The 19,814-nt window shown below is 34.5% G+C and overlaps 1 protein-coding gene across 2 annotated transcripts in view; it reads right to left on the reverse strand.

The window, feature by feature from the left end:
- Positions 1–19,814, reverse strand: part of ANKRD26 (ankyrin repeat domain containing 26) — a 91,369-nt gene that overhangs the window by 22,600 nt on the left and 48,955 nt on the right. For both annotated transcript variants that reach the window (XM_082846726.1, XM_082846725.1), the window contains exons 18-28: positions 18,568–18,719; positions 16,093–16,263; positions 14,267–14,300; positions 13,842–13,983; positions 10,545–10,758; positions 8,493–8,676; positions 7,750–7,887; positions 5,006–5,962; positions 3,472–3,624; positions 542–612; positions 110–203 (exon numbers count right to left, since the gene is read on the reverse strand). In XM_082846726.1, coding sequence (XP_082702852.1) covers positions 110–203; positions 542–612; positions 3,472–3,624; positions 5,006–5,962; positions 7,750–7,887; positions 8,493–8,676; positions 10,545–10,758; positions 13,842–13,983; positions 14,267–14,300; positions 16,093–16,263; positions 18,568–18,719 — 2,310 coding nt within the window. The remainder of the gene's footprint in view (positions 1–109; positions 204–541; positions 613–3,471; positions 3,625–5,005; positions 5,963–7,749; positions 7,888–8,492; positions 8,677–10,544; positions 10,759–13,841; positions 13,984–14,266; positions 14,301–16,092; positions 16,264–18,567; positions 18,720–19,814) is intronic.

Consider the following 19,814-nt stretch of genomic DNA (forward strand, 5'->3'; position numbering starts at 1 on the left):
ACTCTTTTATCAATGAGACTTTTCATATTGTCCAAAATATTCTTATATATTACTAGTATAAAAATTAAAATTCCTTTTCAGCATGACAGAAATTAAGAGATTGACTTACTGAACTTGTACTTAACAGGTTTTTCTGAAGCTGTTCAATTTTGCTGGCTTGCTTTTTGACTGTAGCTTTTAACTTGGCATTTTCAATTTCAAGCCTAAAATGCATATTTTAAAATAATTATTCTCACATATAGATTTTTAAAATACCACACACATTTTCTGAACAAACACCTGCACGTTCAATTACATACGTTCTTAGAATTTTGAAAAGTAGATGATTTGGCAATTGTGCCGTTTTCTAGTTGTGTTCTGTGGATAATGTGAAAAATTTAGAAATAATGGAGAAAAATTATGCATTTCAAAATAGCTCAAAGCTGAAATGTTTACCCAGCCTCACAATGATGTATTTATTGTCATTACTGATATAATTCTCATACTATACTGCTTATCTGCTCTATACTTAAGTTATTTTCTGTGCTGCTTTAAATTGTACTTTTGGATGTGATCCTGTGTCTTCTCAGCACATCTCATGGCCTCTGTACGTCGATCCTGTGCTTCTTGCAGCTAAAAGGAGAAAAAAATTTTTTAAATTACTGATAATCTAGCAAATCCGCCATCATCTGTTTTTATGTCTTTCATCTGCATATTGTTTATGCCTACTTTCCTGCTGCAACAGCAGAGTTGAGTTGCTACAACAGACACCTTGTGAACCACAAAGCCTAAAATATTTACTCTCTGGCCCTTTACAAGTTACTGACCTCTAGTATTAAACCACAACATCATTCATGCTTTAAATTATATTTTATCAAATAAATACACAAACTTATAAATTGGCCAAATGGGGAAAGATATTTATATTTTTTATTCCACGCTCTATACCAATTATAATTTTAAATATCCACATATGTGAATGACCACAGCTCTTCCAGTGATTATGAACGTTCACACTACACACTACTGTTGGTGACAACCAGATGCTTCAGTGACTAGTGTGAGAGGCAGTATCTACACAGGAGCCAGAATGCGTGGGTCTGAGTCCCAATTCCACCAGTTATTTGCTGGATGTCCTTGAGCAAATTACTTAAATTTTCTGTGTCTCAGTTTCTCCAGCCGTAAAATGAAGATAATAATAGCATTGACCTCACTGGGATGTCAGGAAGATTAAATTGGGGGAGGGGGTATACATAACGTATTTAGAAAAGTACGTGGTGCATAGTAAATGCTAAGTGTTTACAATTAGAATTATTACTATTGCTGTATTTTATGTTCTGAACAATTTGATATTTTAGGCAGATGGCATGCCAACAGAAGTGGTCTCCTGTACAAGTCCCACTGAAAGCATTCTCCATACCATTGAAATTGGCAGTAAACGGGGAGTGTGAGGACCAGAATGTATGTGCCCAGTACTTCAAAAACTTTCACTGATTCCACTAATCAACCAGTACTTTTTTCCACTTATAATAATTTATAACTTACTTCCTCTCTGTACTACTCAGTGGGAAGTGATCATGGATTTAATATGCGAATAGCACCTCCTGGATTGAGTGGTACATAACTTACATGACCATCAGAGGAAGGGTTAAGTCACTGGCATGGAAATATCACCCTATTGCTAAATCAAAGTTCTGAATCAGTTCACTCCCAGCGACTGTTTATGTCTAGAAAGTACTCGGATGAGAAAATTAAGGTTATGTGGTATGGATATCGGAGAAGCTATCCACAGAGCTTTACAGTTGGTGAAATGCTATCAATGTCAAAATTCCCAGTTCTGGCTGCATAATGAAGGAAGGTAAATTTAGATTTTTTTTCCAGAGTGAGGGAAAAAAAAAGAGCATTTAATTGAACAATTCTCCTCTATTAGATTAAGAGCTTTTAATTTTATATTTAATTGCTTAAAATACATTTTAATACAAGATTTATTATATCAATAGCTCCAAGAAAAAATTATTGGTATGGTATAAAGTACTTAATTGTATCCTAGCAACTGTTAAGCTAAAATATTTTCAATTTATGCAAGACAGGTGCTGTGCATATCAATAAGTATTCCCTGTTAGACAAATTTATACTTAGACAAGATTCTCCCTCATGAAAAAAATTAAAACAGTGTAAAACTAAGAGCTAAACTGTTCTTCACAGACTAGATGACAGGGTCAATGAGAGCTAGGACAGTCAGAGAGAGCCTCATGGAGAAGACTGGGGGCCAGGTCTGAATAAATGGAGGATTAGGCAGGAGGAAAAGAAACTGTAAAGACAGAAAGGACAGCATGAGTAAAGGCCAAGAAAAGGTGAAATCAGCCAATTAACTCAGAGGATAAAATCCAACAGCAGGGAGATAAAAATTATGTCCACAGAGTAACTTGTAAATGAATGTTCACAGCAGCATTATTAACGGCCCAAAGGTGGAAATAACCCAGAGCCCCATCAACTGATGAATGGATGAATGGCTTAGCCACATAACGTGCTGTTCGACAATAAACAGAAATGGAAGTACTGATATGCGCTATAACATGGATGAACCTCGAAAATGTTACGTCAAATGAGAAAAGCTAATCACAAAGGACCACATACTGTGTGATTCCATTTATATGAAATACCCAGAATAGGCACATCTACAGAGACAGAGATTAGACTGGTGGTTGCTGGGGCTGAGGGAGATGGGGGCCATGGGTGATGGCTAAGGGATGCAGGGTTTTCCTTTGTGGGTGATGGAGATGCTCTATAATTGACTGTGGTGCCAAGGGCACGACTCTCTGAATATACAAGGAGAGATTCAACTACACATTTTAAACGGGTGAATTATACGATATGTGAATTATCTCAATAGTTTTCTTAAAAATACAATGGCAGGATCTATATAATTTTCTTAATTTTCTATTTTGGGTGTACATACTATACACGATCTGAGTATCTCTACGCTTTTACAATATATCTAAAATGAAAAGAAAATGAAGGCAATGCCTAACTTCAACTGGTTTGTATAATGACCTTTCTGCACAAGTTATTCTGAAATCCATGAAATAAATATCCACAGATACTATATCCATTCACGAAAGTGAAAGTGAAAAATGACAATTTTACGGAACATTCCATTAAACATTATCCTCTGATTTTATCTGGCTTGCTTCATCATGGTAGTAGAGATATCACTAAAAAATACTGTTTAATAGAAAAAAAAGTCTCTCAACTTCTGTGAGGAATCATGCACAATTCTCAACTTTCCTAAGGGTAAACATTGTAAGAAAAAATATATAATGCAAACGGCAGAATGAAAGTCAGAGTTTAAGAAACAAGTGCATTATAAAGATAACAAAATTGTAATAAATTTACTTGTAACGAAAATACAAAAAGCCGTCCAAGAAAATTAGTGTCCTAAAACACTTTATCCTATACATTAAGTATTGACACGTTAAATTTCATACATACCTGACTGGTGACTTGACGTAATTTTTTCTTTAAATCCTGTGCCTCATCTTCTAAATTAGAACGACAACGTGACGTGACCTCCAGTGAAGCCTCTGACATAGATTGCTTTTTTAGGGTATCAGCCAGTTCTTGTTGAAGTTGTCTCACAAGTGCCTAATGAGATACTCTGTCACTGATTTAATAAATTACCTTATTATTAAGTTATGTTAATAATAGATAACTCCAACATATGTACTTTGAAAACTATCACCAGAGACATCAATTTGTCTCCTTCTTCTCATATGTGCACCTTCCTGCTCACTGAATTTGGTTTAAGACACAGAAGGTGTTACCCTCCGGCCTTATCGCTATTAAGTTACTTAGACAATGGATTCAGTCCCGCTATCCACTCCCCGCCCTTCCCGATCAATTTGCAGAGCTTGAGGACCTCCTCAAGTCTCAGAAAGAAATGGGTGTGTAGGTGGGACGAGTGGTGGGAACATCTTCCCTCTTCTCTACTGGAGGCTTCGATTAACTTCAGAGATCCTCACATATTCAATCCAGTGCTCAATAGATTCCTATCTCAGAATTAAAATGAGGTCATTCCCATTTTAATTCCTAGAATTAAAATGAGACCTTCAGGGTCTCCCGATGGCAGCCCCTATGACCTTGTCCCCCACTCTATTCCTGCTACTCATGAATCTGTCACCCCTCACTAGTCTGAAAATGGGAGTCCAATGTCAAATTAATAAGTCACAGAGAGCTACAATTCTCTTTGTATTGGACAAATTTATATCCAAATGATAGTAACTGAGCCTTGAAATGAGAATTATGAGCAAATTATTTGTAAAAATGTTCCAAGTAAATTATAAATAGAAGTGGGAAGATTAAATCAAGTATAGTTTTGCTAAAGCTCACTACTTTAATCCCAAATTATGATTTAATGAAAAGTAGATGCCTTTAAAGAGTTGAGAGGTCATAAGAATACATGGTTTGAGGCTGAACTATTTCCCAAATTAATTCTAATTGACATGAATAAAAATAAAATTATATCAACTAAAAAGTTATGACAAGCTACTGAAGGAAAAGTACTATGAGATATGGCATCGACACATCAGTTCATCTGGGAAATCTGGAATTGACTGTCAAGGTAATACACGCAACTGAATCTTAATTTCAAAATAATTCATTTTAGATCTGAGCGTTTCATTTATCTGCTTCATCATGATACTAAAATGTGACATAAAGATTAAAATTATTATCTTAGCAGTAGAAGAGTAAGTTACTAATACCTGTCTATACCCATTAACAATTTATAACTTAATCTCTTAAAATTTCATAGGTGACACAATGTCTCTACTCAAAGTAAAGCACCTCTGAGGTCTAATTCTTTATTTGCTGGATACAAGGTATGCTTTTAGGCTGATTTACAGTCTATAGATTTATAGTCTATATATTTTTATATTCAACTAGATTCAACATTTAGCCATAATCAAAATCACTTTGAATTTTCTTTCAGGAAGTCTGAGAATTATTTCTCTTCTTGGATACTTACTTCTCTTTCTGTTTTCTCATTTTCATACTGATACATTCTCTCTTTTAAATGATTACATTCATTGATTAACTCCTTGTTTCTTTCCTCCAGCATCAGACCTTGTTTTTCACTTTCAGCTTGAAGTTTTTTCACAATATCCTGAAACTGGTCTTGGATGTTAATTACTGTCTTCTCTTTACTGTCGGCTTTGTTTTGCGCATCATCCAGTTGCTGTCTGAGCAACATGTTTTCACTCTGGAGTTGAGATAATCTCTCTTCTAAGGATTCCTGCTTTCCAATGTATTTATTCACTTTGCCTTGTTCGCTTTGATACATGTGTTCAATTTCCTTCTTTTGACACTGTGCTTGGCTTAGGTCTCTCTGTACACGTTCTAACATCAAAGTCTTTTCTCTGAGCGCATCCCTCGTGTGATGGAGCTGGGTTTCTAGGCTATTGAATTTACTTTCAGCTTTAGAAAGTTGCTGGGAAAGCATCTCATTGTTATCGTTCAGGTTAGACACATCAAAATTCATTTTGTCCTGCAAGCGTAACCACTCATCTCTTGCTCTCTGGAAGGCAAGTTCCAGGTCTCTTTTTGATGTCTGACTTTGATGGTGATCATGTATGGCGGTAGCCAGTCTAGAACGGTAGGATTCCACTTCTGTTTCCAGTCTTTCTTTGCTTTGTTTTTCATTCTCCAGCTTAGAGTTTAGCATTGTATTCTCAGCTGTCAGAACATTAAGCTGTCCAGTATATTGGAATGTTGTCTTTGTTAATGTTTCCTCATTCAGTTTTATTGTCTTTTGAAGATCATCATTCTTTTCTTTTACAATTTCAATGTCCTCAAAATATTTCTTTTCCTTTTCCTGGTTCTGACATTTTATTGTGTCTATTTCCAGTCTTAGCATGGCAACTTCATCCTGCAAGATGTGGTTTTTATGTAACAGATCTTTTTCTTTTTCAGGACTATTGGACACCTAAGTGAAACAGAGGAGATTTTTAGCTAGTACTCAATAAATTGACATTTCATGATTTCCTCTGAAAGACTAACCTATATGTTTATACAATGAAAAGGCTGCAATAAGTGGATATCCAACTGGAAAAAATAAGGTTGGATACAAACCTCAGACTTCTTACAAGCAGAAATCTTCAAAAGTTCAAAAATTTAATTAAAGACAATGGATCCACGAAAGCAAAAAAGAAACCACAAGAGAATTCTTAAGAAGCTCAGAATTGGAAAGGCCTTTCTCTAAATTATAACAAACCCAGAAGGCTTAAAATAAATGACTAATAAATCTGACTACACTTAAAAATTGCATCTGATGTGATATATTTATACAATGGAATACTACTCAGCCATAAAAAAAAGAATGAAATAATGCCATTTGCAGCAACATGGATGGACCTAGAGACTATCATACTAAGTGAAGTAAGCCAGACAGAAAGACAAATATCATATGATATCGCTTATACATGGAATCTAAAAAAATGATACAAATAAACTTATTTACAAAACAGAGAGACTCACAGACATAGAAAACAAACTTATGGTTACTAAAGGGGAAAGAGGGGGAGGGATTCATTAGGAGGTTGGGATTAATATATACACACTACTATATAAAAAACAGATAACCAACAATGACCTACTGTGTAGCACAGGGAACTACACTCAATATTTGGAAAAAGAATCTATAAAGGTATATATATATATATATATATATATAAAAAACTGAATCACTGTGCTGTATACCTGAAACTAACACAATATTGTAAATCAACTATACTTCAATAAAAAATAAAATAAAATACCACCCGCTAGCTTAAAAAAAAATTTGCTCATCTGCTATCTAACCTATACAGCTACCCTATAGTAAAAGCCTTAGCTCTGTATATATTTCGACAGATTAAATTTCCTAAAAAATTTTTTTCCTGGGCTTCCCTGGTGGCATAGTGGTTGAGAGTCCGCCTGCCGATGCAGGGGACACGGGTTCGTGCCCCGGTCTGGGAAGATCCCACATGCCGCGGAGCGGCTGGGCCTGTGAGCCATGGCCGCTGAGCCTGCGCGTCCGGAGCCTGTGCTCCGCAACACGAGAGGCCACAACAGTGAGAGGCCCGCGTACCGCGCAAAAAAAAAAAAAGTTTTTACAACTAATGTTGCAGCTTTTACGATACTGAAAAATTGTAAATGATGTAAAAATGTCATTGATGGGGTACTGGTTAAAGAAATGACAGTGAAACCAAGAACAGACTCTGATTTAGACACTGAAAATGATGAGGTGCATAGTGATTGACATGTTCACTCCAAAGCAGAGGGCAAGATCGTATTCAGTGCTGGGATTTGGTTGGGTAGTGTGGTCGATGGTGGAGCACACATGGTCTTCCCTGCCTAAACCACCATCAGGGTGCAGACTTTTCTAGATGGTAGCAATAGTTTTGAGATTATGAAAAGTTCATCAGTTCCTACGGAAAATATTAAAAGCCTCTCCTTGGATGAGGCTATCGTATGTCACTGCTTGACTGTTGCAGACAAATGGATTTGAATTAAAAATACTACTTGAATTAAATTTAATTAAAGATAATTCAATTATGTTTGAACTAAAAATATTAAATATCCAATGGACGAGAAACGTCACCCCCCCCAAAATATACTTAAATAGGTTTTAAATATCCTCTATACTGTCTGTGATGTATAGTATTGGTTTTTAAAATATATACATATACAGATACATACACACAAATATTTGAAAATGATTAAAGAAAATACCTCAGAATTCATTTCCTTATTAGTCATTTCTATCTCCTTTTGTTTGGCAAGGTGATTGGTCAGGATTCCATCTTGTAAAATTCTGGCATTCCGCTCTCGAGAAAGCTGCCTCTGAGTGTCATTTCGCTCTTCTACAACCTGGAGACACATTTCATGAGGTTTTTGGTCTCATACCATTAAAAAAAAAAAGTCAAAAGCTTAAGAGCAGAATTAAAAAAAAACTGTTAAAAGGAAGTAGCCTTTTTAAATAAACACAAGGATCTTTATCCCACATGAATAACTTAAGATTTTAATTTAAATGACTGCTAAACTTATCACAGAGCAAAAATACAGGGAGATATAGTATTGTGAAAGAAAATCTTTTTACAAAGCATTTAACTAGTTCCATCACAGTCTCAAAGCAATTTAGCCTGTATTTTAACATAAAAAAGCCAAAATTAACACATAGATTGGAATTAAGAATATTACTTTCGAATGGACCAAAAATGCCAATCATTATGTTAATCATTAAGCTCAATTTACCTTCCATTCCTCCATTCAGAAAACATACACAGAGCATGTATTAGAAGCTAAGAATGGCAAGAAATTAATAATTTAAGCTATAAATGTCATAGTTCATATTTAGGATAACACTTTTTATTTGTTTTAAACCTAAATAATATATATTAAATCAAAGAGATATTACAAATAATACTGATGAAATACTGTTGGAAATTTGAAATTTTCACCAAAGATTAATTTACCTGATTCAGATTATTTCTCACAGTCCTCAGTTCCGTGTCTAGTGCTCTGAGATTGAGTTCAAGTTGTTGTTTCATTTCAACTTCTTTACTGTATTGCTCTTCTTTTCTTCTTAACTGCTCCCTAATTTTTTCATATAACATGTCAGCATTTCTTCTCTTCTCTTCTTCTTGTTTTAGGGTGAATCTGCAGTTAAATATGTTTACCTTAAAATGTGTTTTGTTAGGAAATAAAAAGTTCATTTTATGATCTGGCTCTTCACCCGCTGATTTACTATCCTAATGAAATTTCTGTTCTCCAGTTTTGTTTTTCCTTTCTAGGTCTCATATTTTTAATTCCTCACTTCAATCTCTTCATAAAGATATATATACTTGAAAGGTAGCAATGAAAAAACATTCTGCCACTTAAGTAAGTTTTAGTCCACAGTAACTCTGGTGAATAGTGTAGGAAAGAAATTTTGAAATTATTCAGTGAAGTTAGGTTGAAAATTACCCTGTTTTCCACACTGTCATAATTACTCCTCCTTTAGGACAGATAATTTAGTTACTAATTAAAAAGAGAAGCTGTTGTTTAGAAACAAGTTCATAAGTTCACTAGAAATAAAATTTCAACTTCATAAAATACTACAGGTACCCTTAAATGACTTACAGTGTCAGATAAAAATCTGCAGATGTCTTTTACAGAACACATATCTTCAGACACTAATCCAAGACTAGGCTAGGGAATCTAATATCTGTTGCCCCACACTTTTTATGTTTCTTCTTTTGCAACATTTTCAACTTGTTGATTATTATCTATTTAATAAATAATTTTAAATCCCGTAAGGCAGGATCCATTTTAATTAATTAAACAATAGAGAGTATTTTGTGCTTTCAGTACAAACCTTTGAACTAATTTTATCTCTGTATGAAAGAGATATTGAATAAACTAATCAGTAATCACCTTCCATTTTTACCTTTTATTTCATCCATGCATATGTTAAGAATAAAACTGCATAATTTTTTTTTTTAATTTTGTCTTGAGAAAAATGGCCATTTCATACTTCTGTGGGTGGGAGTGTAAAGTAATATAAACTTTCTGGAGAACAATTTAGAAACATGGATCAAAGACCTTTTTTAAAAGTTCTCATACTTTAACCAAATAACACAATATTAAAGAATTTATTCAAAATAAATAATCAGAAATGTAGAAATGAATTTATAGAAGAGACGTTCCTTGTAGCATTAAATAGAATACAGAAAAATGAAAAACAACTGAAATTCAATTTGTTAAAAAAATAATGACTATAATTCAAAAAGACACAAGCACCCCAATGTTCACTGCAGCACTATTTACAATAGCCAGGTCATGGAAGCAACGTAAATGCCCATCAACAGACGAATGGATAAAGAAGATGTGGCACATATATACAATGGAATATTACTCAGCCATAAAAAGGAACGAAATTGGGTCATTTGTTGAGACATGGATGGATCTAGAGACTGTCATACAGAGTGAAGTAAGTCAGAAAGAGAAAAACAAATATCGTATATTAACACATATATGTGGAATCTAGAAAAATGGTATAGGTGAACCGGTTTGCAAGGCAGAAATAGAGACACAGATGTAGAGAACAAACGCATGGACACCAAGAGGGGAAAGCAGGGGGGTGGGATGAACTGGGAGCTTGGGATTGACATGTATACACTAATATGTATAAAATGGATAACTAATAAGAACCTGCTGTATAAAAAAATAAATAAAATTTAAAAAAAGAGAGAGATTGCAAAAAAAATGAGGCTTCATATGGAGGACTTCTGTATGGCCATGAAAATGATGATTTGGAAATATATACATTAAATTATTAGTAGAAGTATCCACTGTTAAGAACTTGCTGTATTATTTCCAAGAATTTCACACTCCACAATACTAATGAAGTTTTCTCCCCTGTAAAATACCAGCAGGTAACTTAGCAATTATAAAACTTCCCATAGTATTAAAGTAAATACACATCTGTAGTATTACAGTAAATAAAAACAGTTCAAATATTTCTTTAAAACCAAGATGTTCAATACCTCAAGCTGCAGAGCTCTTGTTCCCACTCCACTTTTTGATGCTCTAACTGTGATTTCATTTCTTTTGTTTCTGATAGCTCCTTTTGTAGCCCACTAACCTTACTTTCCATTTTTTTATTTTTTCCTGTAAGTAGTTCACATTGATTTTTTTTAAGTTCTATTAATCTTTCATATGAAAGAACTGCATCCTGAATTTTCAATAAGCTAACAGAATCTGCATTAGGAAGAAAACAAAGATAGAAATAAAATATATGAGTAATTTTTGTGTATAAAGCACTGTGCATTTTCCCCTTCACTCATCCATACATTGAACAAATACATTTTTTTTGTTTTTTGGCCATGCCGCACAGCATGCGGGATCTTAATTCCCTGACCAGGAATTCAAGTGGCTAAATATACAATGCCCCAAAGAGGTGGAGGAAAGAGACAGAAAAAAAATACTTGAAGAAAAGAATGGCCAACAACTTTCTAAACTTAATGAAAACTACACTCCCACAGATCCAGGAGGATCTGGCAAGGAGAGAAGAAGTGGAAGTAAACTGTTTTGTAATATTCTTATCCTATATATGATGTGGTACAATATTACTTGAAGGTGGACTGTGATAACCCTAACTAAAATACTGTAAACCCTAAAGCAACCACTAAAATAGTGAAACAAAAGAGTTACAGTTAATAAACCAAAAAAACAAAAAAGAAATAAAACTACATCATAAAAATTACTCGATTAATCTAAAAGACAGCAGAAAAAGAAAAGGGGAACAAAGAACAGATGGGATAAACAGAAATCAAACAGCATAATGACAGATTCAAACCTACTGTATCAATAATCACATTAAGTGAAAATGATCTGAAAACCTCAATTAAAAAGCAGATTGTCAGGGACTTCACTGGTGGTCAAGAATCCACCTGCCAATGCAGGGGACACAGGTTCGAGCCCTGGTCCTCCCACATGTCATGGAGCAACTAAACCCATGCACCACAACTACTGAGCCCACATGCCACAATTACTGAAGCCCATGGGCCTACAGCCTGTGCTCCACAGCAAGAGAAGTCACCACAATGAGAAGCCTGCGCACCACAACGAAGAGTAGCCCCCACTCGCTGTAACTAGAGAAAGCCCGTGTGCAGCAATGAAGACCCAACGCAGCCAAAAATAAATAAATTAATTAAATTTTAAGAAAAAGCAGATTGTCAGACTGGATCAAAAAGCAAGACCCAACTGTATGCCACCTACAAGAAATGCACTTTAAACACACAGATATAAATTTGTAATAAGGTTAGAAATAAGATATACCACACAACAAACAAACAAACAAAAAAAGATATACCACACTAATATGTGACAAAACAAAGCTAAGCTAAGACTGGCTATATTAATACCAAACAAAGTAGACTTCAGAGCAAAAAACATTATCAGCAATAAACAAGGTCATTCATAATGATAAGAGTGTCAATTAATAAGAAGCATAACAACCCTAAACGTTTATGTGCCTAATAACTTCAAAATATATGAAGCAAAACTTGAGAGAATTGCAAAGAAAAATAGACAAACCCACAATGACAGTCTGAGATTTCAATACCCCTCAATGAGTAAGTGATAGAAAGAGCAGGCAGAAAATCAGCAAGGATACTGTAGACTTGAACACCACCATTCTTTTCAAGTAGCCATGGAACATTTACCAAAAAAAGACTGTTTTCTGGGTTATAAAATAAAGGAGTAAGTCAAAAGGATTTAAGTCATACAAAGTATGTTCTCTGACCACAAAGCAATCAAATTGGAAATCAAGAACAAAAATATTTCTGGAAAATACTCCAATATTTGAAAACTAAATAACACACATCTAAATAACCCTTGGATTAAAGAGGTAATGAAAAGAGGAATTACAAAGTATTTTGAACTGAATAAAAATGAAAACATAATATATTACAATTTGTGGAATGCTGCTTACTTGCATGAAAATTTATAGGCACTGAATGTCTATATTAGAAAAGAAGGTCTCAAATCAATAACCTTGGCTTCCAACATAAAAATCCAGAAAAAGAGCAAATTAGGGGACTTCCCTGATGGTTCAGTGGTTAAGGATCTGCCTTCCAATCCAGGGGACGTGGGTTCGATTCCTGGTCGGGGAACTAAAACCCCACATGCCATGGGGCAACTAAGCCCGCCCGCTGCAACTACTGAACACGCAAGCCACAACTAGAGAGCCAGCATGCCGCAACTACAGAGCCCACACACGCTGGAGCCCACACCCCATTTGGAGTGTCACAAATACTGAGCCCACACGCCACAACTAGAGAGAGAAGCCCACAGGCTGCAACGAAAGATCCCACGTGCCGCAACTAAGACCCAACGCAGCCAAAAAATAAAATAAAATAAATAAATAAATAAATATTTTTTAAAAAAGAGCAAAGTAAACCCAAAGCAAGCAGAAGAAAGGAAATAAAAAACATCAAAGAAAAAATCAATGAGAAAAAACAAAACAAACAAAACAAAAAAGACATGGAAAAATCAATGAGGGACTCCCCTGGTGGCACAATGGTTAAGAATCCACCTGCCAATGCAAGGGACACGGGTTTGATCCCTGGTCCGGGAAGATCCCACATGCCTCAGAGCAACTAAGCCTGTGTGCCAAAACTACTGAGCCTGCATTCTAGCGCCCGCAAGCCACAACTACTGAGCCCGCGTGCCACAACTACTGAAGCCCATGCACCTAGAACCCATGCTCCACAACAAGAGAAGCCACAGCAATGAGAAGCCTGCACACTGAACGAAGAGTAGCCCCCGCTCGCCACAACTAGAGAAAGCCTGCACACAGCAGCGAAGACCCAACAGAGCCAAAAATAAATAAATAAATAAATAAATAAATATTTAAAAAATCAGTGAAACCAAATATATTCAGAAGATGAATAAAAGTGATAAACCTCTAGCCAGGCTGATAATGAAAAAAAAAAAGAGAGAGAAGGCACAAATTACCAATTTCACAGAAATGAGTAATGAGAAATTACTACAGATTCTACAGATATTAAAAGACGGACAGTAATATTATGAACATTATGTAAATAAATTTGGCAACTCAGATGAAGTGGGTAAATTCCTTGAGAGAGGGAAATTACCAAAGCTCAATCAAGAAAGAACAAGTAAACTAAACAGCCCTATCTCTAAAAAAGAAACTAAAGTCCTAGTTAAAGACCTTCCCACAAAAGAAAATTCCAGGCCCAAGTGGCTACACTGGTGAATTCTACCAAATATTACAACAGTATACACAAAAAGGCTTTATATTTATACCATGGTCCTACCTTTACACTCCATGCCAAGTTGTTCAATTAGCAACATGGAATTCTTATAATTAGAGTAAAGCATCTGGCAATCCTCAAAAGCTGTTTCAGATGACTGAGTTAAGTCATCAAGGTCATCCATAGAATCAATTTGCTCTTTGACCTACAAATAAAAAATACTATTTCACAATGTCCCCAAAATATTTATAAAATATACTAAGTGTACAGAGATGATAAATATCTCTTTATTAAAGCAAAAACACAGATACTTTTTAAAAGAACAGATTTTTATCAAAGGGATAATTTTATCAACAGTGTTTCTAAATTATTTTTTCAAAGTAAATGTCTCTACAACAAAGGAAGATTTTTTATTTTTCCACTATACCTTTTACAAAGTAATTTTTTACTACAGGATAATATTTTTTATAATTAATTGTTTACTCTACCTTGTTCTTTTCATTAGATGTTTCCTTTGTAGCCCTAAAAAAACAAACGATTCTTTTCAGGCAAACATTAAATACTTAAAATACAAAGAACACCTAAACCTATTGTTTTTTACATAAAATCTTTGCATCGGTAATTAATTTTCTATAAAAGAGATTAAACAATAAATAGAAAGAGTAACATTAAAGGACAAAGAAAATATACCATAATAATATTAACAAAGCATTAAATTAGATCAAGCTGACAATCAAAGGAAAAGGAAAAGCATAATGTTACTTGCATTATTTGACAGGAAGAAATATACCAGGGTTTTTTGTTATTGTCATTTTCAATAAAAACTAACTTTATGGCACTAAAACCTATTTGGAAAGTATTAAGTCCTTATATGAAAGAAACTCTTTTTTAATAATCAAGATATTAGCTTTTTGAGGACTTACTATGTAACTGCTATGCATTATTATAAGCACCTTACATGTCTTAAAGGCATTTTAATCCTCACAACAATTCTGGGAGAGAGGTAATACATTAGGTTATTTACACAGGAAGAAATGGAGCACAGAAAGGCTAAGTAACTTGCCCAAGCCCCTACAGCAGATCAGCAGCAGACCCAGAATTCAAATCCAGGAAATCTGGCATCGAAACACTTGTGTTTCACAATATGATGAGAAGGTAATATTTATTTTTAAGTGTTTTTAAGTAATATGATAGAAAATGAATCTGTATTATTATTCCATGTCTAGTTATAACTATAAATAATAATTTCTGAATCTTACACATATTTTTTAAAAATAAAAAGGCTTTAGACCTAGGCAATATTGGAATTCTATTTTCAATAAAGATTTGCTTTTGTAAAGAAATTCATCAACAGGCATTCATTCACCCATTCAGCTGTTTATTCATGCATTCAACATATACTTAGCGCACAATACATGTTAATGACACTTTTAGTATAGGAAGCATGACTTTTGTAATTTAGAACTTTATAATCCAAAAGTAATAATCTGTGATAGACTGTTAATAATTTTTTTTTCTATCGAATATAAACAAAATCTTACCCTTTTCCCTGGAATCTAAACCACTATGAAGTTAACATAATCTGTTTTAGAGTACCTTACAAAACCATAGCCACTCATGATGATACTGTCATCTAGAATTATCAAGGAATGATTAAATCTTATTCAGTATGGCCTAAATGTTTGCAAATTTATGATTATATAATTTATAAAAATCTATGTATGATAGAATAATTTTTAAGTACTCATCTGCATATTCAATTATATAAGAATATTACACTTCAAAATCAGTGAACAAGCCCTTACCATAAAACTATATGTGAATAGAAGTATTATGTACAATTAGTTTACTATAATATTTTAAAGATAATGTAATACAATCAATACGCTTTCTAATATTGGACATGCAAACAAGATTAAACTGAATAAATGCGTCCTCTACTGGCTCATTTCCAACAGCATACAAACATACTCTAAAAACTCCCATCTTAACATAAAAAGAGAAAGGAAACTCCCTTGAACTCCACGTTCCTCTTCAGTTACCATCCAGTTCTCTATTGCCTTTCCCAGTAAATATTCCCTAAGGAGTCGTTTATACTTATTCACTACAGTCCAGCTTCCATGGGGAATATTTATTGAAACTACTTCTAGTCAAAGCCACTCGTCCTCATCTCAACCTTTCAGCAGCGTTCATCTGGTATAGTTGAGAATTCTCTTGTCGTGCCCTGTACACTATATTATGCTGTTCTATTTCCAGAAAAAGTATTCAGTGCTAATATTTCTTGACCTAAAAATAAAGAATTTGTAGATTTTACCTGCCATCATCCTGATCTACTCCACTTAAACTGCTGTCATCATTCATGTGTAGCAGACCACCGATCAGTGAATCGTCCTTCTCAAACATTGGTGTAATCACACATTCTTTTGATGTCCATTTTTCATTTTCATTTTTCTTTACTTCCTTCATATGCACGCCAGGACCGCTACTTAAAAAAATCCATAAAAAAGCCAATGTTTTCTAATAATTCTACTGATAAAGAATAAAAAACCAATTTTTTAAAAATTCCAACTCTTACCCATCATAAGTCATTTATTAGTTCACAAAACAGTTATGAAGTACCAACCATATGCAAGCAAATACAAATTCTTGCTTCAAGGACAGATACACAATTATGATATAACGTGATATGTAAGAGTTGACATATGAAAGTTATAAGTGAACATAGGAAAGCTTTACAGAAGAGGTTAAATAAACAGAGGAGGTCATGAGGAAAAGAAAATGGAGAAAATCATTCTACTTGGTGATTAGAATGTGAGCACAAAGATCAGGTACATGGCGTCTAGGTGTTTCCTAGGAACTTGGAAGGAAAAGTACAAAATACATGGAAGGAAGCAGAGAGATGTGTCTGGAAAGACATTCTGAAGAACCTCAAGTGCTACACTGAAAAGCTGAAGTTCACTGCCTAAAAGCAATGATTCTTAGACATGGGAGTAATAATTAGATTTCTACTATATTGTTTTGTTTTGATCTATAATGTTTAATTTACATGATTTTTAAAAATAACATGAGTTACATACAACATGAACGAAGAACTCAAGGAAATATCTTGGGGGGAAAATTTACTTTTAAACACCCCCATGTTGGGGTCACGTCAGCATCAGGGCTGAAAAATAGGTACCTCGTAGTATCCCTCCACCAGCAGCAACAATTTGGCATCTATCCACGGACAAAAGTGGCTTTGTGGGAGTTGCAGGATCCAGCACCATAAACCAAGGGACCTGGGAAGAGTCCTGCCCACCCAAGTGGTAACAGACATACAGACCGCATCCCTGCTGTGGACCCTGCATGGCCCATGAACTGGCTCCAGCCACTCTTAGCAACGTCCAGGGAACCCCTGGGAAACACTGTCTTAGACAAGAGAGCTTTTGCGGAAATCCAGGTTTCCAGCAGAGAAGCACCAGCATAACACTGGAACAAAAATATGCAAGTTGGGGGTACACTGGAGAGGGCAGTTATTAAAGACTGGAAGAGGTGACTGCTACTTCAAATGCAAAGACAGCAATGCAAAACTTCAAGTAACATAAAAAAAAAATCAAGAAAACATGACACTACCAAAAGATCACAATAATTTTCCAGTAACAAATCCCAAAGACATGGAGATCTGCAATCTACCTGATAGAGAATTCAAAATAGTAGTTTTAAGGAAACTCAGTGAGCTACAAGAAAACACAGAAAGACAACCCAACAAAATCAGGAAAGTAATACACAAACAAGATGAGGAGTTTAACAAAGAGATAGAAATAATAAAAAAGAACCAAATGGAAATTTTGGAGCTGAAGAATACAATGAATGAAAGGAAAAATGCAATAAAGAGCACTGACAGCAGAATGGATCAAACAGAAGAAAGAATCTGTGAGTTAAGTGATAGGAGCTTTGAAATTATCCAATCAGAGAAGAATAAAGAAAAAAAGAATGAAAAAGTGGGAAGAAATTACCAGATACCATCAATGAATTACCAGATACCATCAAAAGAAATAATTCATAAATCACTGCAGTTCCAGAAAGAGAAGATGGGGAGAAGGTGGCAGAAAGCTTATTTAAAGAAAAAATGGTTGAGAACTTCCTAAACCTGGGGAGAGATTTGGATATCCAAGTTCCTAAAGCTCATAGGTCACCAAACAAACTCAACTTAAAGAAATCCTCGCCAGGAGACATTATAACAAAATTGTCAAAAATCAAAGACAAAGAGAGAGTCTTAAAAGCAGCAAAAGTCAAGAGGCTTGTAAATTATAAGGGAATCCCCATAAGTCTATCAATGGATTTCAAGAGAGTAGGACGACATATTCAAAGTGCTAAAAGAAAAAAACTGCCAACCAAGAATACTCTATCCAGAAAAGTTGTCTTTCAGAAATGAAGGAGAGATAAAGACTTTCCCAAACAAAGCAAAGCTGAGGGAGGTCATCACCACGAGACCTGCCTCACAAGAAATGCTGAAAGGAGTCTTCAAGCTGAAATCAAAGGACGCTAATTAGTTAACATAAAATATATTTAAATATACAACACACTGGTAAAGGTAAGTATACAGTCAAATCCAGAATACTCTAATACTGTAATACGGTGGTGTGTTAACCAATTAACTCTAGTATTAAGGCTAAAGGACAAGGGTATTAGAAATAACTATAACCCTAGTAAAATATAAAATTTGTTAATCATGAACATTAGCTCAAATGAGAACTTGTTTTATAGGAAAATAACAATTATCTATTGTTAAATACTGACATTGGCTTACCTATCAGAATCTTCATTCTCCATGGTAGGAAACTGTTGGTTATTAGTTTTTCTGCTCTTTCTCTGTTGAATTAATCCACTATCATCAGCATCATATATGTTTTCTGATACTTCCATTTCACTACTTTTGTGCTTATTCTTTTCTTCTTCAACCTTCAATGAAAGTTTGACACTACATATAATTGTTATTACCTTATTCATTATAAAGACCTTTTCATTAATTATTTGACTCAGAGTTTGCCCCGGTTTTAAGCAATAAAAATAGTTTTGTGCTTAATTTTTTTTAATTACAAGTCATTGAAATTTTTGTAAATTCTGCTTCTTTCTGTTTGAGGAAAAGAAATAAAGTTTTAAAAATTTCAAAAAGGGCTTTTTAATGTTGTGCAGCTATTCACATCCACTCTTCCCCATCTGATGGCAGAGATAGAGAAATAAAGAGACAAAGACACAAAATTTGTCTTCGGTCTTTACCACCTGGATTTTGCATTAAACAGCCAAATTTAGAGGATGTGACACCTTGGTCCTTCAGTAACAAAAAGGAAACATTCTTCTTTCTGCACTGAAGCTATTCTTCCCCCACTGCCTTTTACAATTCTTTTTCCATTTGGATCCTGGGACTATCAAAAAAGTGACGGTGTTCACTAAAATATATGAACCAAAGTTTACCAAAAAACAGGAGTAGAGTGAAATTAATGAATTGTTAGTTAGTGTGGAATTCTGGAAAATGAGTAACGCCTCCCAATTTCACATTCAATAACCATGAAATTTTATAGCTTAAGGGTATAGAAGTAATTATCTACTTTAGCCCCACTATTTACCAATAATGGGAATAAAACCAAGAAAGGTTCAATGATTTGTCCAAAGCCCCTAAAGTGGCATTTCCTAGCATTTCATGGCACCAAAAGAGATGATACAATTCTGTAACCCTGAATCTGATAAATTACCAAATGAATTCATCAAATTAATCAGATAAGTTAAAAGTGTGACTTTGGCAAAGTAACTTAATGCCTCAGTTGGGGGTAGGGCTCATCTCTTTTTCTTTTAAAGGAGAATATCTACAGATTTTTGTCTATCTTTAAAACTCAGTCAATGCACCTCTTACACAAAAGAGCAAACAAACAAATTAAAAAATCTATTATTGGAAGGAAAAAAAAACTCACCGCACGTCAAAACTCAGTTTTCTCCTTTGGAGATAAATACTGAATTTTTTTGGCTGAGGGTTTATACTACCTATATGATAAAATCATA

The sequence above is a fragment of the Leucopleurus acutus genome (assembly GCF_964270905.1).
Source record: "Leucopleurus acutus genome assembly, chromosome: 1".
Classification (NCBI taxonomy): Eukaryota; Metazoa; Chordata; class Mammalia; order Artiodactyla; family Delphinidae; genus Leucopleurus; species Leucopleurus acutus.